The sequence below is a fragment of the Marmota flaviventris genome, chromosome 9 (assembly GCF_047511675.1).
Source record: "Marmota flaviventris isolate mMarFla1 chromosome 9, mMarFla1.hap1, whole genome shotgun sequence".
Classification (NCBI taxonomy): domain Eukaryota; kingdom Metazoa; phylum Chordata; class Mammalia; order Rodentia; family Sciuridae; genus Marmota; species Marmota flaviventris.
Genome location: NC_092506.1, coordinates 62,157,273 through 62,179,004, shown reverse-complemented (window position 1 = coordinate 62,179,004; position 21,732 = coordinate 62,157,273). Strand labels below are relative to the sequence as shown.

The following is a 21,732-nucleotide window of genomic DNA, read 5'->3' as shown; positions in this document are numbered from 1 at the left end:
ACCCCAGTCCTTTTTATTTTTTATTTTGAAACAGGGTCTCACTAAGTTGCTTAGGGCCTTGAACCTGCAGTCCTCCTGCCCAAGCCTCCCTAGTCTCTGGGATTACAGTCATTCCTCACCACTCCTTACTGAAAAATTGTATTTAATTGTCTGTCAATTGTCATGTTAGAATCATGTTAATGTATCATGTTAGTTGTTCACATTACACTTAATTGTCATGTCTCTTAAGGTTCCTCTTGGTTGGGCCATTCGCCTCCAGTTTTTTGGATTATGAATCATACTGAAAATCTGATAAAAGCTATGGATCCTCTCCACATAAAAATTCACATGCTTCAGATAGCTAATATAAGGGAGGTCCACCCATATTCAGAAGCACTCCTTTAGGAGGAAAGGATGATTTTTAAAATATTCCCTTACCCAGATTTGGGTTCTAGTTCAGGGTTTCCCTCGGATTTGTTCTGTGACCTTTTGCTTGTTGCATGAGCCTGTTTCACCAACTGTGATCTGATATCTAAACCCATTTCTAGCAAGGTAGAAGATGGGCATCACCTAGAGTCATCAACATCTGAGGAACAAGGGTATGTAACAGAGGACCAATAAAAGTTAGGCTGGGGAAGTGGACGGGTTCATCAATAAGGTGGCTGCAGTTCAGGAGAGAAAACCTAGGTTCCATTTCATAGCTTTGTGGATTTTGCAAGTCATTTCCACCCTATGGGCTTCAGTTTCCTCATCTCCAAAATGAACAGGCCCTGTTTCTGGTAGTTACGAAACTCCTGGGAACAACAGAGAATGATATCCAGTAAGATGCCGTGTGAAGAATTATGATGAGAAAGAAGATGGAGAAGGTAGGTGAAGGGTGATCTGAGGAAAGTGACGCTGAACTGACAGCTTAAGAAAAAGACACCTATTACACACCTTATGGCTACCCAACTCCACCCATCCATCCTTGGGTCATTCCACCTCCTGGCCCCGCCTCCGCCCCACCTTTCTTCCTTTCCTCTCCCCTCCCCTCAGGGTGCAAAGCGCCACGCTTAGCATGGCCGCCATAGTACCCCGCTTTTCACCGCTGGAGGGTCGCGCGCGCTCTCGCGCCGCCACCTCACTCCTGTCCGGGGCCGCCCTCGATCTTTTCTGATTGGATCCCAGAGTAAGTGATGTAAGTGCTCCATTTTTTTTTCCCCACCCCCTCACTTACCCTGACTTGCCCCGCCTCTTTGCTTCTCCCGACGCCAGTCGAAGTCCTGCCAGCCCTAGTCTCTGCGGTGCGGGAGGAGCTGAAAGAGCCGCTACACCAGGAAGGCGCTGGCGGTGGCGCGCACGCATTCACGCACGCACGCCGGCGGCCGGCTGGGCGACTGGCTCGCGCCCGGGCTCGCCCCGCGCCGCGCCAGAGGCTCGCGCACTCAGCAGGTTGGGCTGCGGCGGCGGCAGCTGTGGGAGTCGGGGCGCTGCGTGTGAAAGGTCCCAGACGCGTTTGCGGTTCCGGCCCCGCCACCCTCAGCCTCTCCCACCCTAGTCTCGGTGCCAGGTGCTGAGGGAAGAGACGGCACTAGCCTCGGGAGCCCCGCACACACCCCTAGCTGCCTCCGACACCGCCCTCCTTCCCTTCGCTGCGGCTGGCCTCGCTCGGTGCTAGGCTACTCTGCGGGAAGGCGGCGTCGGCGGCGACGGCTGCGTGCTGTGGAGAATCCTGCTGCCCTCCGGCCTTGCTCCTTCGCCTGGCCCTGCGGGGGCCGAGAGAGCTCGGCGCCCGCCCTTCCGCTCGCCTTCTTCGTCAGCCGGTTGGAGCAGCGTCGGTCCGGGAGGTCTCTGGGCTGAGGCGGCGGCAGCTCCTCCGGCTCCATCATGTCCGCGGGCGGAGACTTCGGGAATCCGCTGAGGAAATTCAAGCTGGTGTTCCTAGGAGAGCAGAGCGGTGAGTGCGCGGCTCCCCCCTCCTGGCAGCCGGCCGCTGCCTCCCCGCACCACCCCCAGTGCGGCCCTTCTGTCCGCTGAGCTCCCTGCTGGCCTTGCATCGGCGCCGGGTTCCACCCCAGCCTGTCCCCCGTGCTCCCCGATTCCTCGCCAGCGTGAGTCGGTCGGATTTTACCCGGGTCCCCAGGCCCTTCGGTCCTGACTCGGCCCTGTCGCGTCGGTCGTCCTCGCTCCCCAGTCCTCACCCCGCCCAGCCCTGGCCTCCCGTCCATCCCTTTCTTCCTCTGGTCCTGGTCGTCTCCCTACCCTGGCCCTCTCACTCGAGCCCCACCCTTATTCTTTGCTCCTTCTCAGTTCTTCAGCTATGTGAGGCCCACTCCGAGAAGCCCCACTGCTTCGAACCGGCCCTCTCTCTCCAACCTTGGGCAAGGAGGGTGGGATCTGGGCGTTGTTTTCCCCAGAGGCTTGGCCCTAAGAAGTGCAAATCTCCTGGAAGGTGGGAAGTGATAGGAAAAAAATTCTTGGATGGTTTTCACCTAGGTTGAGAATTAGTTTGAGTTGTAAAGGAAATATGTCTGAATTGGAGGCGACTTGAAAATGGGGTGAGAGGGGTGGCGTTAGCAGTAACGATTTTTGCCCCTTGGGTTGGACTGTGGCTTGTTGAAAAAGCTCATTTTCTTCTCTTGACTTTCATCACTGAAAATTCTTTTGGCAGTGTTGATGCTTTTTCTGTCTTTGCCAGATGCTATGTCATGATCATTTTACTTGAAATTTTTAACATCTCACCTCTCCTTATTCTCATTTTAACATGAAACAGCGTTGGATTCTCCTCATGGTGGTGCAAATAGGAATTGCTGTGGAAATATTAAGTCACTTCTTCTTGAGCATTTTCCAATTTTATGTTTACGATTTGTGTGAGAGAAGGCTTAGAATAACGAACATCTTTGTTTTTGTAGGATTTTCTTTGAGTAATGTAGTAGAGTAGGGACAGGTTAATCATCTGGTTATCTAAATTAGATTTAAATATCTCTTGGACTAAATGATTCTATGAAAATATACCTAATATTTTGTAATATCTAATTGAGTGCAATTGTTATGTCATTTACCTAGTCAGGGTTTGCTGTTGCTTTACTTTATATTAGAAGCAAGATTCCATTTTGTAATGGTTGTCTCTAAGATTACTTGTAGAAATAACTGTTTTATGCTATATCATACAAACTTCGCAGTAATTCAGAAATTATCATCCTCCTTTGTTTTTCTTACACTTTTCATGACCATCTTTAAAATTCAGAAACTTGAGGTTATAGAAAACATTAGTTATTTGTTTTGACTAGAAGGTATATATAACTGATGTAAATTCAGAGTTTTGTTACTATCTTGAACTATTTGTATTAATTTGTATGGCATTACAGCAGGTTAATATTAGTTGCAAAACTGCCTCCAGTTGGACCTGGGAAATAAATTTTTTTCTTCTTTTTTTTCCTTTTCTCAGTACTGTGCATTGAACCTTAGGAAAGTACACTACTATTGAGCTAAATCCCCAGTCTTTTTTATTTATTTATTTTGAGACAGGATTCCCAGAGGCTGGCCTTGAACTTGGATCCTTCTGCCTCACCTTCCTGAGTTTCTGGGGTTACAGGCCTGTGCCCTGATGCCTGGATTAATAGAATGTGAGGATACAGTCTTCTTTGCTTATGAGTTTTCTTTAAGTATAAAAACTGTTTCCTTAGGTGAATAATTTAGTAAAACCTACGGAGTTGATTTTGGTCCAGCTACAAGTATAATATATGGTGGCAATTATAATTACAATTATAGTTACAATGGCAATTTCAGGACAATCCCATACATAAAATATAGCTTATCGGTCATTATTGATAAATATTTTCCAACGTGCTAATTGTGTACTCCAGGAATACTATTATCTACTATATGTTGTGATGCTGTGCTGTTTAATTTGCATGAAAAACCCATTAATCTGTCTAGGAAGTTTTTATGAATAGAGATGAATAGAGATCTTAATTTCCTAAGTATCTGCAGGTCTTTTAATTTTGTATTTGTGTTCCAAATCATATTGTAGTTTTATGGCTTCTCATTTCTTATTTCTGTAATCTATTAACTCCTCTTCAGTCCCTTTTACCTGTTATTCCTGAACCTTGTTAAATTTAAAAGAAAAAAACAAACTTTAAAAAAAATATTAATTTAGTTGTAGATGAACACACAGTATGTATTTATTTTTATGTGGTGCTGAGGATCGAACCCAGTGCCTCACACATACGAGGCAAGCACTTTTACCCCTGAGCTACAACCCCAGCCCCAACTTTTTTTTTTTTTAATTTTTTTTAGTTGTTGATGGACCTTTATTTTATTTATTTGTATGTGGTGCTGAGAATCAAACCCAGTGTATCACACATGCTAGGCAAGCGCACTTCCACTGAGCCACAACCCTGGCCCTTTTTTATTTTTTAAGACTAGTTTTAGAGCTGGATGCAGTGGCACCAGCCTGTAATCCCAGCAGCTCAGGCAGGAGCATCGAGAGTTCAAAGCCAGCCTTAGCAAAAGTGAGGCGCTAAGCAACTCAGTGAGACCCTGTCTCTAAATAAATACAAAATAGAATTGGGGGTATGGCTCAGTGGTGAGTGCACCTGAGTTCAATTCCTGGTACCCTCCAAAAAAGAATAATTTTAGATTTTCAGAAAAATTGAGATAGTACAGAGGGTTCCTGTTTATCCCTACGCCCAGTTTCCCCTGTTATAAACATTTTACATTAGTATGGTACATTTATTACAGTTAATGAACTCATATTGGTGTATTATTATTATTAGATAAACTCCATAATTTATTCAGATTTCCTTAGTTTTTACCTAATGTCCTTTTTCGGTTTTAGCTCTCCATTCAGGATACCACATTACATTAAGTTGTCATGTCTCCTCAGCTCCACTTGCTTAGTTTTTCTTCAGGGTTGTGTTTGCATGCTTTTGCCTGTATGGAACTGTGAGATTGATTATCTTTTGAGGTTACTATGTTGCTAAGTAATTCTATCCAATAGCTTTGACAAGATAGATTGATCCCTGTTTTCATGGTCAGTGTCTTATGCATTAGCAAAGGTCTGTAGAATCTATGTCATGTTGATGTAACTCTTCATGAATTATTTATTTTTAGGTCTGTTGGAATTCTGCAGTTCAGCTTTCAAAAACTGTAATCTGTGACAAAGACTTGTATATTTCCTTAATAGCATTTACCACATTTATAATTATCTTATCATCCTTCTCCACCTACTGGGAATTGAATCCCACGACTTTTTGCTTGCTATTGCTAGGCAAGGGCTTCACCACTGAATTACATCCCCAGTGCCCCCCAGCCCTGTGCTTTTAAAATTTTTTAAAAAAATATTGGTTTTAGTTGTTGATAGACCTTTGTTTTATTTATGTATATATATGTAGTGCTGAGAATCAAACCCAGGGCCTCACACATGCCAGGCAAGTGCACTACTACTGAGCCACAGCCACAGCCCCCACTCCTGTGCTTTTTAAAAATTTTGAGATAGTCTTGATAAATTGTCCAGACTGGCCTTGAATTTGTGATCCTCTTGCCTCAGCTTCTTGAGTAGCTGGAATTGCAGGCATGTGCCTCAATGCACCTGATTGTTGCTGCCATAGCTGCTGCCACCGCTGCTGCTGCTGCTGCTGCATATTATTTTGTGGTTCTGGAAATCAAACCCAGGGCCTTGTGCATGCTAGGCAAGTGTTCTACCACTGAGCTACACCCCCCAGTCTAATTATCCTTTTTTAATATATATATTTATTTTTTTAGTTATAGTTGAATGCAATATCTTTATTTTATTTGTTTATAAAACTGTCATCTTTTTTGTTAATGTATCCCCATTGCTTAGCATGATACCAGGTTCATACTAACTGCTCAGAGATATTTAGTGAATGAATGAATGATGGTTGAATCTAATAGTAATCAAAGCTAGTGACCTATATATACTATGGTGAAATCTATTTTTTATTTAATAGTTTAACAATAATATTTTGTGTTTATATTATTTGTTTGAATATAGGATGTTCTAGATGCCGGGGGATGAGATAGGGAAACCAGTAATTTAAAGGCTTACCCAGTTCACTTAAAAAAAAAAAGACTAATCTTCATTTTGCATATATTTTTAGTTGAGCAAAATTAGTCTTGCTTTATTAAAGCTATTAAATTATTTGCTATTAGACTCTCTTGTAATTTCTCTAGTAAACATGGTTTAACAAAAGAATGTTGAAATAAGTAATTCTTGAAGTTTCCTTCAGGTATCTCTTTTGTTCCTACTTCTGACTCTTGTCTTTTTTTTTTTTTTTCCAGTTTTTTAGTTGTAGAGGTATACAATATCTTTATTTCATTTTTTTATGTGGTGCTGAGAATCGAATTCAGTGCCTCACACGTGCTAGGTAAGTGCTCTTCCTCACCCTCTGACTCTTGTCTTGAATTACAGAGGTCATTAGAAAGGTCAATAAGTGGTCGGTAGTAGGTTTTATTATATAGACAAGTGTTATTGATTATTAATTTGAGAATGTAATATCAGGGAAAAGTGCATACCTAGTACTGCTTCTTTTTTATACTTTATATTTTCTTTTAATTTACATCAGCTCTTTTAAATTGCAGTACGCTAGGTAGGGAAAAGTGTCTGTCCTAGACCAGTAGTACTGAGCAGTTTATATATATATAAGTACTTTCATTTATATATATATTAGTTGCTGGTGGATATTTATTTATTTATTTATTTATTTATTTATTTATGTGTGGTGCTGAGGATCAAACCCAGTGCCTCATACATGCCAGGCAAGCACTCTACCACTGAGCTACAACACAGCCCTGAATAGTTTATATTATTATTCACACTATCTTATATTAGGTATTATATATTTTTTCCTGATAAATTCCCTGTGTTTCTTATGAGTAGGCTCTATCAAACCACTTAACTACTAGTTTTCAATAAATATTTGTTAAGTTATTTTAAATACTAAGTATTTCTCATGTGCCAGGCTCTCTTAGAAAAACTTTACATTTATTGACCAATCTTCATGGTAACTATACGATAAGTACTATTATTATCTTTATTTTATTAATGAAGAAATTGAAACATAAAGAGATATTGAGTAATTTGCCAAAGGTCAATGGCCAGTGCTAACATATGAAGCCCAGATTTGTGCTCTTAAACATTAACTCCACTGTTTAGTTTTAAGGCTTTAAAACAAGATATGGAGAACATTCCACTTGAGTGTCCTTACTTGCAATATGAATCTGTAAGAAGGTGGAAATGGCTCGATACTATCTAATTCACTAGTTCTGAAAGTGTGGTCCACTGATGCCCTAGTGATCTCTCAAGATCCTTCAGGGGGCTCCACAAACCTCCTGGGGGAGAGGTCCAAACTGTTTTCATAACATTAAGATATTATGTGATTTTTTTTCCACTTTTATTCCCTTACGAGTGTATATTCGAGTTTCCAAGAACCTACTTGATGTATGTGATCTTAAAACAGACTGAAAGCAGAAACATCTATGAGAATCTAGCTGTCTTGTATTGTCAAGACATTAAAGAACTCTGCAAATATATAAAAAACTCCACTCTCTTACTAAATTTTTGTTTGCAAAATACCTCTTTTTCATTACAAAAAATTATTGTTAATGTGATAGATTTATTACTTTGAATATATTAAGCATTTGAAAATTTTCCTAGTTAATTCTCACTATAGTAGATATTGATATATATTTATATTATAAACTGAATTCTTTAAGGGTTTAGAGAAGAAAAAGTTTTAAGAACACTGATCTACATAATACAATAATATAAACTGTATTACTGACACATACTTTTTCCCTATTATTATATTACAATTCAAAAGAGTTGATCTAAAAAAAGCAATAAAAAGTAAAAAAAAAAATACTAGTTGTGCACTTTTTCCTGCCATTATATTTCTAAATTAATAATTTATAACACTTGTATATATATATATTAAGATCTGTGAACTATTCAGTGATATTCCTGAAATGACAATAATGTCCTTTTTCTATTCCACGATCTTATCTAGAATATACTACATTAAATTTAGTTAGTAGATCTCCTTGGGCCCTTGTCTGTGACAGTTAAACTGGACTACTTTAATTTATTGCATTCTATTTTAAAAATTTGCAAGAAAACAAATTTTATTATTTATTTTTACAGCCTGGGTGTTGAACCAGAGGCACTCTACCACTGAACTACATCTACAGCATCTCCCCCTTTTTTAAATTATAATTTTGAGACAGGGTCTTGCCAAGTTGCCAAAGCTAACCTAGAACTTGGGATTCTCCAGCCTCAGCTCCTGAGTCTTGGGATTATGGGCGTGAACCATGATACCCGGCTAAATTTTATTTATTTATGAGGTCTCACTATTTTGCCTAGGCTGGTCTCAGACTTTTTGGTGGGGAATACTTTGACCACTGAGTTACATCCCCAGCCCTATTTTATATTTTTATTTAGAGACAGGATTTCACCGAGTTGCTTAATGCCTCATCATTGCTGAAGCTGCCTTTGAATTTACGATCCTCCTGACTCAGCCTCCCGAGCTGCTTACTGTCAAACTTGATGGGCTCAAGTAATCATCTTGAGGTTAAAAATTATTAAATTTAGCTGAGTGTGGGTAGCGCATACCTATAGTTTCAGCCTATAGTAACTCTTAGTGGGCAAAAGTGATCCTCTGCCCTCAGCTTCCTTAAGGGTTTGAACTATAGGTATGTGCTACCATATTCAGCTAAATTTAATAATTTTTAGCATCAAGCTTCCTTGTTCAGAAATTCTTAAATCTATTCTTATTTTGTCTGGTTGAGCTTTTCTTATTTGGGAGGCATTATACTGTGATAAAGATGGCTTTTGAGACAAAGCTTTGCTTGTATTTTTGATCCCCATTATTTTTTTTAAGAGAATTTTTTAATATTTATTTTATTTTTTTAGTTTTCGGCGTACACAACTTCTTTGTTTATATGTGGTGTTGAGGATAGAACCTGGGCCTCACGCATGCCAGGCGAGCACGCTACCGCTTGAGCCACATCCCCAGCCCATTGATCCCCATTATTTTTAACATGTTTTTCAACAATTAAAAAAATTCTTCAGGACTAACTCCTTTTGCTTTCTAATGTGACATTACTAATCTCATAGTATTTTCTTTATCCTCTGAATATAAATATTTTGTTTGGGTCAGATCAGTGTTTAATCTTTACATTACTGTAATAGGGAAATGATAGTCATAGTTGAGCCATGTAGCATATTGATAACTTGTACTCGTAAATTTTTTTTTCCTTTGCCTTGCTTTTTTCCTATGTTTAGTTCATATGCTTATTGCTGATTATTCCTAAATTCTTTACCAACAGTTTAAGGCCTCTTTCACTATGTAAGAATGCATCAGGTTTTTATTCAGTTTGATCTTCTTGGGACATTATTCTAGAACTTCTGACTTATTTTAATCTATACTAGTTATCCTTCATGATTGGCATACAATTGTTAATATGGGATTTGTCTTTACCATCAGTCTGAAGTTTTTCTTTATTTCTTTTTTTGTGATGGTTGGGAATTTCCTAGATTACACATTTCCTTCTTTGTTTTATTTCCTTGTTATATTAAACATACTCACCAGTACCTAATAAAGGAAAATGGGAGGAAAAATTTTTTGAGACCCTATGTGTCTGAAAATGTATTCATATAACCTCACAGAAGTTTGAAGACATTTGTTACCATTCTGACCCTGCTCTTTTGACTTTTGACACTGTGTATCTATTTTCATTTTCTGCCTGGGTACTAGTTTTAAATTCTTTCAAACTAAGGACTCATGTGCCTTAGTTTTTTTTTGTTGTTGTTTGTTTTGTTTTTTTTAATAATTTTTTAGTTGTTGATGGACCTGTATTTTATTTATGTATGTGTTGCTGAGAATTGAACCCTGTGCCTTATGCATACTAGGCTAACACTCTACCACTGAGCTACAACCTGTCCCTTAGTTTTAAGAAAATTTTTTGACTATCTTCTCCATTTTTAGATCTCTCTGGAATTCTTATTAAACTTCCTGGATTGGTCTTGTGATTTTGTATTATCTCTCCATTTTTAGATCTCTCTGGAATTCTTATTAAACTTCCTGGATTGGTCTTGTGATTTTGTATTATCTCTCCATTTTTAGATCTCTCTGGAATTCTTATTAAACTTCCTGGATTGGTCTTGTGATTTCGTATTATCTTACCTGTTTTCTTTTTCTTTTGGTGGTGCTGGGGATTGAACCCAGGGCCTTGTGCATGGGAGGCAAGTACTCTACCAAATGAGCTATATCTCCAGCCCCTTTACCTGTTTTCTATTTATTTTTCTATTTAGTCTAACAAAAATTTTCCAACTCTTCTTCTATTGTTTTATTTCCACTATTATGTTAAAGAGCTTTTCGCTTTCAGAAGCATCTTTTGATTCTAGTGTATCTTCTGTCATTTTTAGGATATTATAATATATGGCTTTTTTCTGCATGCTCAGTCTTTTACAAATTGATTTTCACCTGTTTTAGTTTTTCTGTTTCCTGTTTGATGTGGTTCTCAAACAACTATTGATTCTTAGCTATTCTATTTAAAAGTTAAATACTAAAAAAAATTATTTTAGCCTTCATGTGAGTTTATGGGACTTCACTGTAGGACAATTTGTATTCTTTTTTTGGAGGTGGAAGAATCTCTAATTTTTTTTTTTTTTTTAATGTTAGGTTTTTAAGTCTTTTGCTGACCACTTATCCTGCTGACTCAATGTCCTATTGGAGAGAATGATCCTGGTATATTCTCTCTGAATGGAGAGAGGGTTTGAAGTTATAAGTGAATGGATTTAGTCCCCCCCACTTTTTTTTGGGTGGGTGGTGGTGATAGTGGTGTGGTGAACACTAAGCACACCCCAGGCTCCATTCTCATTGTTTTTAGTTCTGTTTGTACTCTGTATTTTTAGCCTCATTTGTACTTTCAATCATACCTTGTTTTCTCTAGTCCAGAAATCCTTTTTTTTCCTTTCTCAACAGGAAAGTTCTGATTTTCTGATGAAGTAGAGCAGGAACCTGATTGTTTGGAATAGAGAAAGGGATGTAAGAGAATCAGTCTACCTGTTAAACAGACCAATCTTCCCTTTCATTATTAGGGCCACTTTCACCCTTATTTCTGTGTGTACTTGGTGCCAGCAGTTCTCTGGCACAAATTAGAATGTTTCTCAGCTTCCCCACTATCAGTTTAAAATTGATCTTTATGTAGTTTGTTGGGCAATACCACTTCTCCATTTGCTTTTGAGCTACTATTTTGAATGAGTTAGCTTTTTTGAAAACCAACACTTACATGTAAATATTTAGAATTAGATGTTTCAGAGTTTCTATTCTTTTTTTAAAAGCACATTTAAAAAAATTAAAACCACCTGTTTACACTCATGCTCATAGTAGCCAAAAGATGGAGGTAGTTAAGTGTCCATCTGTAGATGAATGGATAAACAAAATGTGATTAGAGGGGCTGGGAGTGCATTTCAGTAATAGAGTGCTTGCCTATTAGAAAAAAAAAGTGAGGGCTGGGGATGTGGCTCAAGCGGTAGCGCGCTCGCCTGGCATGCGTGCGGCCCGGGTTCGATCCTCAGCACCACGTACAAACAAAGATGTTGTGTCCGCCGATAACTAAAAAAAAAAATAAGTATTGAAATTCTCTCTCTTTCTCTCTCTCTTTCTCCCTCTCTCACTCTCTCTTTAAAAAAAAAAAAAGAAAGAAAAAGTGATATATACACATGATAGGATATATTTAGCCCTAAAAAGATAGGAAATTCTGACACATGCTAGAATATGGATGGACCTTGTGGATGTTATGCTGGGTAAAATAAGCCAGTCACGAAAGGATAAATACTACATGATATTTATGGTTAATAAGTAGGTCGAAATCACTGTTATCTTGTTCTGCCATTATGAGGTTGCACAAAACTTTGTCCAAACACACCACATAGACTTCTCTTTTGAGATGAAGTCTAAAACTCTTCTGTGTAAGTTAGTTTTTCATCATCCATTTTTTACCCTCCTTACTGTTATTCACCCATCTTTTCTTATTACTATAATAATTGAGCCTTTTTGGCAGGAGGTTGTGATACCAGGGATCAAGGGAACCCAGGACCTCAAGAATGCTAAGCAAGGGCTCTACCATTGAACTACCTCCACAGCTCTAGTATGTTTTATAAATCATCCTTTAAGGTATGTGCTATATAGAAGACTGCTTTTTAAATCTTCCATTTTTTAAAAAATCATCCATTCCTAAGAATCATGTAATCTTAGGTAGTTAATTATCTATTTAACTGATACTCATTGTACACTAGGTTCATTATAATGGGTAATATGGTTGTTAACAAATAGTTTCAGTCTCTGTCCTCTTGTGTACAATTGATAACCAGGAGCTTTATAGCAGATTTAAATTTTTTATATTACTCTGTACCTTCCAACCTCTGTCTTTGAACTTCCCTTTCAATTCAGCCTTCTACATTGATATCAAAGTGAACTTTATAAAAATGAAAATTATAGAAACTTTTTTTACCTTCAAAACAAAAATGTCATGGATGGGTGAGGTGGTGCATGCCTCTAATCTTAAGTACTCAGAAGCCTGAGCCAGGAGGATAAGTTCGAGGCCAACCTCAGCAACTTAGACCTTGTTTCAAAATAAATAAAAAAGACAGGGGATGTACCTCAGTGGTAGAGCACTTGCCTTGCATGTGTGAGGCCTTGAGTTCAATATCCAGTACTGCAAGCAACAGCAAAAAATGAAAAATATAATATACAATAAAATAAAAATTTAACAACTAACTAAGGGGGAGAAAGATTTGATATCCCAAATATCTCGTATGACTCTGTAATCAATAGCTCATGTTGAGGAAAATGGTTTCTCAGAAAAGGCCATTGGGTTTATTAAGAAACTGATTTTTCTCTCTGGGTACTGGGGATTGAACACAGGGGCAGTCTACCACTAAGCTACATTAACATGCCTTCTTCCTTTTCTTTTGAGACAGGGTCTTGGTAATTTGCCCAGGCTAGCCTCAAACTTGGTATCCTTCTGCCTCAGACTCCTAAGTTGCTGGAATTATAGCTTAGATGTGCATTACCCGGCCTTGTCTAATGAGTAATTTTTAGAAAATTTTGGTAAGTCAAGGATTCAGAAGTAGGAAGGTGGGTATAAATGGCATATTAAGAAATTAATTTACTCATGTATAACTAATTAGAACAAATTTAAAAAAATAATTTGCAGTTTAACCAAGTACTGTGATTTGGAGTCCTTAAGATAGTTTAAGATTTCAAACTTATTATAAACCCCCACTATAATTCTTCCTCAGCAGTGTCAGTAGTTACCAAATATATAAAACCCCCTCCCTGGGCTGGGGATGTGGCTCAAGCGGTAGTGCGCTCACCTGGCATGCACGGGGCACTGGGTTCGATCCTCAGCACCACATAAAAATAAAATAGAGATGTTGTGTCCACCGAAAACTAAAAAACAATTATTAAAAAATTCTCTCTCTCTCTCTTAAAAAAAATAAAAATAAAACCTCCACCCTTGTGCCAAAGTGAGTTATTTGACACATAGCCCACATATTTTTTCAGTATTTTGATATGGTTGCTTAAAGATTAATGATCTTATTTAGCTATTCTTTTTTTTAAATATTTGTTGATTGACATTTATATTTGTTTGTTTATTTATTTATATGTGGTACTGAGACTCGAACCCAGTGCCTCACGCATGCAGGCAAGTGCGCTACTGCTGAGCCATAACCCTAGCCCACTTATTTAGCTATTCTTGTGTATATATGTAATTACAGAAATCTTTATTTGGCAGTAATCTCTTTTATGTGTTTTTGGGGTTATAATATTTCAGGTTCTCTAGATTATCAACTGGACGAATGGAACTTTCTGAGTTGGCAAAAATGTCCAATATCTGTGCTTTCTAATATGGTATGGCTAGGGAATTGACTTTTAAATTTTATTTAACTTTTAACTTCAGTAGTTTCATGTGGCTACTTAACATTGTTTTTAGTCTTAATCTTTCTCTTAAAACTGAAGAATATTCCAGAAATGCATGTATGTTCACTTTAAATTATCTACATGGTCATGGTGAATTAAGTTGAATATAATAAAGAAATAAGGAATGTGGTGTCTCAGATTTAGACAGATTTTAGGCTTGCTCTGGTCTAAAGATATTGTGATCTGCTGGGTGCGGTGGCTCACGCCTATAATTCCAGCAGCTTAAGAGGCTGAGGCAGGAGAATCACAAGTTCAAAGTCAGCTTCAGCAAAAGTTAGATGTTAAGCAACTCAGTGAGAGCCTTTCTGTAAATAAAATAGAAAATAGGGTTGGTAATATGGCTCACTGGTTAAGTGCCCCTGGATTTAATCCCTGGTACAAAAAAAAAGAAAGAAAATATTGTGATCTGTAGTATTTAATGATACAACAACAACAAAAAATCTAGTCTTAAACCTTTTAGATCTCTGTTTTTTTTTTTTTTTTTGTCTAGCATAATGCCCATAGAGGCAACCATAAAATATTGAATTTATCCAATCATTTGAATTTAAGATATTGAATTTGTCCTATTTATCCTATAGGTATGTGTCTTTTCCTTAAGAAGGTGAGGGAAGTATCATCACAGTATTGTTTTTTTTTTTTAAAAAAGGTAAAAGACTAGATGATTCCTGAAGTTAATGATAGGGTATTATTCTTCATTTGTAAACCTTTTATGTTTATCAAATTATTTAATATGGAACATTTCTTTCCTTTGGCCTATGAAACATTTAAAATTTATTGTGATCTAAGTGGGTAAATCCTGGAGTAGTAGTTAGGAAAACTAAATGACACTTGAGTGTGGAGCTGAGGTTGTGGCTCAGCTGTAGAGAACTTGCGTAGCACGTGCGAGGCCCTGGGTTCAATCTTCAGCGCCACATAAAAATAAATAAATAAAATAAAGATAATTGTGTCCAACTACAACTAAAAAATAAATATAAAAAAATACTTGAGTGATATTTACCTATTTATTTATATGTACATACATACATACATACATACATACATACTAAGAATTGAGCACAGGGGGCTTAACCACTGAGCAATATCTCCATCTCATTTTTATTTAGAAATTTTTTTTTTTAGTTGTTGATGGACCTTTATTTTATTCATTTATCTATATATGGTGCCGAGAATCGAATCCGGTGCTTCACATATGCAAGGCAAGCATTACACCACTGAGCCACAAATCCCAGCCTCTTATTTTTTGAGACAGGGGCTCGATAAGTTGCTGAGGCTGACTTTGAACTTGTGATCCTCTTACCTCAGCCTCCCAAGCTGCTGGGATTACAGGTATGTGTCACCATGCCCGGCTTACCCATTTATTTTAAAAAGATGTAACTGAGAAGAACTAGATGGAAAAGGTGCATAAGACAAAGTATGGGGAAGGTAGAGGAGGTTTCCATGCCCACTCCAATTCTCAGTGTGTTCAGCAACTCAGAAGCTCTCTAGATCTTGTCTTTAGATTTTATGGAAGCTTCTATGCTTAGTCATAAATCATTGACTGTTGGTGATTAGCACAAACTTCAGCCTCTGTAACCTTCCCTAGAGGTAGGGCTGGAAGTTCTAACTCTATAATTATATGGTTGGTTCTTCCAACTCTGTAACCATATAATGACATGGGTTGGTTCTTCTGGCTACCAGACTCCCATCCTTTAAGGATCTCCAAAAGTCATCTCATAAACTCAGGTATGATTAAAAGGGGTTTGTTATGAATATTAAAAGATGGAAGGAGCTGGGCATGGTAGCACATGCCTGTGATCCCAGTGACTCCAGAGGCCAAGACAGGAGGATTACAAGTTCAAAGCCAGTCTCAGCAATTTAGTGAGGCCCTGTCTCAAACAAAACAAAAAAACCTGATAGTCCTTTTCACTTTTACAACTTATATAAACAGGGAAATGACTAGAGCTTTAATAGCTATGTGTCAGAAACTGTGGGATAGACCCAAATATGTATTTTTTCTTTCCTATGCAATGCATTTTATTTATTGACCTCTCTGAAACAAGCCAAAATTCTTATGGCTAATGGAACTTTCCATGCTAAAATGTTCAACAGGACAAATTTCTATAAAAAAAAAAATTAATGTAGTGCTTTCACTTCACTCTTGAGGAATCAACATATGAACATTACATTTAGATGGTAAAATCAAATTAAAAATATAGGCTAGCCGGTCGCAGTGGAGCATGTCTGTAATTCCAGCAGCTTGGGAGGCTGAGGTAGGAGGATTGCAAGTTCAAAGCCAGCCTCAGCAAAAGTGACATGCTAAACAACTCCGTGAGATCCTGCCTCTAAATAAAATACAAAATAGGGGCTAAAGATGTGGCTCAGTGGTCAAGTGCCCCTGAGTTCAATCCCCAGTACCCCCCAAATAATGTAGGATAAATATGAAATCATGTCATATTTCTAGTTTCCTGGAAAAGAAAACAACAGTTGTGGCAGTCACCTTACTTAACACCTTGGTTAAGTAAGAAAAGAAAATGGGCAGGGGTGTCATAGAGGTATACAAAGATTAAACAGTTCAAATTATCCTTAGCCCTTCTGAGAAATATGGGAAATATATAGCAAATATTCTGTAATATGGTGATTTCGGTCATTATAGTTATCATTTTGTCCAAATATATATTTCTTATATCATAATATCACATTTCCGAATTCATATGTTGAAGATATAACCTTTAGTACCTCAGAATGTGGGTGTGTTGGAGACATAGTTATGATGAGTTCGTACTGGGGTATGATTCTAATACAGTATGGTTGGTGTCCTTATAAAAAAAGGAAATTTAGGCATAAATGTATGGAGAATGCCACATGAAAATAGAGAGCAGATTTCTGCTTCTGTATACCAAGGAATGCCAAGTATTGCCAACAAACCACCAGAAGTTAGGGAAGAACATTGGAACAGATTTCTTCACAGCTTTCAGAAGGAGCCAATTCTATTGATACCTTAATTTCAGATTTCTAGTTGCTAGAACTGTGGAACAATAAATTTCTGTTGTTTACATCACTTGTGGTGGTACTTCAAGGCATTTTGTTACAGCTTCCTTAACAAGCTAATACAGTGCTTAATATCCCTTTGCAAACAAATATAAAATTCAAAATAGCAACTCTTTTTTTTTTTTTTTTTTTTTTTGAGAGAGAGAGAGAGAGAATTTTTTTAATATTTATTTTTTAGTTTTCAGCGGATACAACATCTTTGTTTGTATGTGGTGCTGAGGTTCAAACCCGGGCCGCACACATGCCAGGCGAGCGTGCTACCGCTTGAGCCACATCCCCAGCCCTTGAAATTGCAACTCTTTTTTTTTTTTTTTTTTTAATTTTTTATTGTTGGCTGTTCAAAACATAGTTCTTGATATATCATATTTCACACTTTGATTCAAGTGGGTTATGAGCTCCCATTTTTACCCCATATACAGATTGCAGAATCACATCAGTTACACATCCATTGATTTACATATTGCCATACTAGTGTCTGTTGTGTTCTGCTGCCTTTCCTATCCTCTACTATCACCCCTCCCCTCCCCTCCCCTCCCCTCTTCTCTCTCTGCCCCCTGAAATAGCAACTCTTGACAAGTGTAATGATTAATGTTTATGTGTATTTCCTATGAGACTACTAAGTTTTTTTTTTAATATATATCTTTTTTAGTTTTCGATGGACATTTATTTATTTATTTACTTATTTATATGGTGCTGAGACTCAAACCCAGTGCCTCACAAATGGTAGGCAAGTGTTCTACCATTGAGTCTTAACCCCAGCCCCCAATTTTTTTAAAATAGTTGGACTACCTTTATTATTTTGAATAAATCCATTTTTTAAAAATTTTTAGTTGTTGATAGATCTTTATTTTATTTAGTTTTATGTGGTGCTGAGAATCAAACCCAGTGTCTCACACATGCCAGGCAGTTGCACTACCGCTCAGCCCCAGCCCCAGCCCCAGCCCCAGCCCCAAGCAAATCCATTTTTTTAGTTGTGGATGGACACAATACCTTTATTTTATTCATTTTTTATTTTTATGTGGTGCTGAGGATCCACCCCAGTGCCTCACACATACTAGGCAAGTGCTCTACTACTGAGCCATGACTCCAGCCCCTGCAAATCCATTTTTTTTTTTTTTTAGATAGTTTCCAGATATTGGTATGTTTGTTTTCACATGTAATAATAATCAGCTAACATTTAATTACTTATTACATATCATGCCTTGTTGTAAATGCTTTATGGTTTTAATTCATTTGATTCTTAAAACCAACACTGTGAGAGCCAGGCACAGTGGTACATGCAGAAGAATTACAAGTTTGAGGCCAGCCTTGGCAACTTAGTTAAGACCCTATCTCAAAATAAAAAAGTCTGGTGATGTAGCTCAGCTCTAGAGTGTTTGCCTAGCACACCTTGCCCTGAGTTCAAACCCCAGTACCGGCAGGGGTAATATTGGATTGGATTATAACTGATGGAATTAAAATATTCATTTATGGATCCATACTATTATAAATAAATAAGAGAACAGAGAATGTTTTTTCTTATTAAAAAATCTCAATTAGAACACTGCAGTAATAATTGTAGCATGTGAGATCATTTTGATGAGAGTTAAAATTAGTGGGCAGATGTTTGAGAATGAACATTTTGCATAGTCTCAAAGTATCTTCCCCAGTCTGAAGAAGAGGGGGCCTTAAGCTGAAATAGTGAAGTCAAGTTATATGTGTGGAAGAATTTCCTGACTGAAGAGATTGTGGAAATATTAGAGTGAGTCATAAAATCACCTGGAGAATATTTTTTCCCAAGTAAAGAAGTGGTTGTTTGTTTGTTTTAAAACACTTTTAATTGTAGATGGACATAATAACTTTATTTATTTTTGTATGTGGTGCTGAGGATTGAATCCAGGGCCTCACTGAGTGATAGGCAAACACTCAACCACTGAGTCACAATCGCAGCCCAAAGAAGTGGGTTTGGAAAAAGCTAAATATGTTCAGATGAAACCTGGAGTATACCTACAACTCTTAACGATTCCTATTTTGTGTTCTGTAGCATAATATTTGTTGATTAAATGTTCTGTTCCCTAGTTTTAGTTTTCCTTCCTTGTCTTGATATAAGCCCCCACCATTGACTCCAGATGTGTTTGTCTCTTGAGCTATTATATCCCCAGACCTTTTTATTTATTTTGAGACAGCCTCACTAAATTGCTGAGATTGGTCTTGAAGTTCAGATCTTCCCGCCTTAGCATCCTAAACATCTAGGATTTTAGGCCTGAATCACTTCACCTAGCATGAACTTCCTTCAGGTTTCTTTCAGTCTCTATTATATAAATCTATTATATGGTATCGGTGGGAGGCCAGATAGGGAGAAAAATGGTAGAATGAGTACTATATAATGTGTTTGCCTAGAAGTAGTAGAGGAAAATATAAAAATAAAAAATGAATAGCCATACTACCCATGATAAGATTAATTAGTCTCTGATTGAAATGATCAATTAAATTTTAGGGCTGAGAGTGGAGCTCAGTGTTAATGTGCTAGCTTGATATATTTGAGGCCCTAAATCCCCAGAACTACAAAAAAAAAAATTAAAAATAAAAAAATCTAGATCTCATTTTTGGCACAGTATGTTCCAGCACCTGGGTTCAGTTCCTAGAACTGCCAATGAATGAATGAGTGAAATTTCTTTATCTAGGAGAATATAGATAATGCACTATTAAAGATTTTGAGATTTTGAGAATAAGCTAAAGAGCTTTGAATGAATACAGAGGACATGCAAATTAGGTTTTAAATTTAGATGTTGCTAATCTTGCTGGGAAAAGGAGCTATTTTAACTTTGGAGTCTGATCATAAATGGACAGGAATTTGTGAAAAGATGCTGAAGTGTATCCTTGAGTGGACAGTATGAAGAGTAGAATGTAACTCCCTTTTTCTAGAATTTTGGGGGTAACTTCATTATAAGTAGGAGGCATTGGCTTGAATGCTGACCAAGTGAGAGAAAGATCCTGATCTACTATTTGGGGGTTCTCCTTTTTTTAATATTAATTTTTAGTTGTCGATGAACCTCTATTTTAATTAATTAATTTATTTATATGTGGTTCTAAGAATCAAACCCAGTGTTCCACACATGCTAGGCACGCTCTCCACCACTGAGCCACAATCCCAGCCCTGGGCAGGGGAGTGGGGTTTCTCCTTTTTGAAAACAAGAAATTAAACAAGGGGTTGGGATTGTGGCTCAGCGCTAGAGCACTCGCCTAGCACGGGCGGGGCCCAGGTTTGATCCTCAGCATCACATAAAAATAAAGGCATTGTGTTGTTCATCTAAACCTAAAAAAATAAATATTAAAAAAAAAAAAGAAATTAAACAAACAAAAGCCAACCTGCCTTGAACTAAAATACAGAAAAGTTTATTCTCTGTGTAAAAATGATATATTCCTATATTTTAATGTTTTTTTTGCAGATTTAAAATTCCATGAGACTTGTGACTTTCATTTACTAATTGTGAAATTTTTTGTGGGGGGTGGGAATACTGGGAATTGAACTAAGGGGCATTCAACCACCAAACCACATCCCCAGCCACCCCACCCAGCTCTAGTTGTGAATTTTTGAAAACTGGTGTTGTATAATATTTGTTCTATTAGAATTGGAGGGAGAATATTGTCAAGCTTTGTGTTTTTTCCTTGGATTTAAATTTTTTTCATTATTTCATTATTGTGATATCCAGAAGTATTTTTCAAGTTTGAAAGTTATTGGGTTAAAATATGCTATTAGGTGAAAAGTTAATATGCACATAAAAGAGATTCAGTCTTTTTTTTTTTTTTTTTTTGAGAAACAAAAAGTTTTAACACAGATGGTATTGCTTCATCCTCTCCTACTAAGCATGTGTCCAAAAGATGTACATTTTTTCCTAAGCACACCAGCCTGCTTGCTTGATTTTTGTCACTCAGTAGCATTTTTTTCATGAACAGAAAATGTTAAATGTTAATGTAAATAAATTTATCAGTCTTTTCTGTATTATTAGAGATTTTTGTGTCCTAATTAAGAAGTTTCACGGTGTGTGGTAGTGTATGCCTGTAATCCTGGCAGCTCGGCAAGCTGAGGCAGGAGAATCACAAGTTCAATGCCAGCCCCAGTAACTTAGGGAGACCTTGTCTCTAAGTTAAATATAAATAAAAAGGCTGGCACAGACACACACTATAGCAGCAGCTTCCCCAGCCTGATGCGGTGGCACAAGCCTGTAATTCCAGTGACAGGGGAGGCTGAGGCAGGAGGATTGTAAGTTCAAGGCCATCCTCAACAATTTAGCAAGACCCTGTCTTAAAATAAAAGGTAAAAAGGACTGAAGATGTGGATCAGTGGTTAAGCACATCTGGGTTCAATCCTGGATACAAAACTAAAACAAAAAGCTTCTTCATACTTAAGTAATGAATTAGTCTTTTCTCCCTCTCTCTGTCTCTGTGTATATAGATATAGTGTGCATGTGTGTGTTTTCTCCCCCACATCTCCCTACATGATACATAATAGGGTTTCCACTCAGGGGTCCTTTATCCCTACTCTTTGTTTATTTTTTGTTTTCCACGTAAACCTTTTGTTTTTGTGATTTTTAAATCACATTTACAAATAAAGGAAAATTCTAGGTCCAAATAGATAACAATGAAGGTACTACTGCTAGAAGGAATGCATGCCCCCCACCTAAAGAGCAAGGGACACCATGCATATCACCATGTAGACTCGGTAATTAGAACAATGAAAAGAACAGGAGACTTGGTA

The 21,732-nt window shown here is 37.5% G+C and overlaps 1 protein-coding gene across 2 annotated transcripts in view; it reads left to right on the top strand.

Annotated features, from left to right (window-relative positions):
* Positions 1-1,349: 1,349 nt before the first annotated feature.
* Rab6a (RAB6A, member RAS oncogene family) overlaps positions 1,350-21,732 on the top strand; it is a 64,629-nt gene continuing 44,246 nt past the window's right edge. For both annotated transcript variants that reach the window (XM_027942570.2, XM_027942571.2), the window contains exon 1: positions 1,350-1,915. In XM_027942570.2, the coding sequence (XP_027798371.1) occupies positions 1,846-1,915 (70 nt within the window). In that variant the 5' untranslated portion in view covers positions 1,350-1,845. The remainder of the gene's footprint in view (positions 1,916-21,732) is intronic.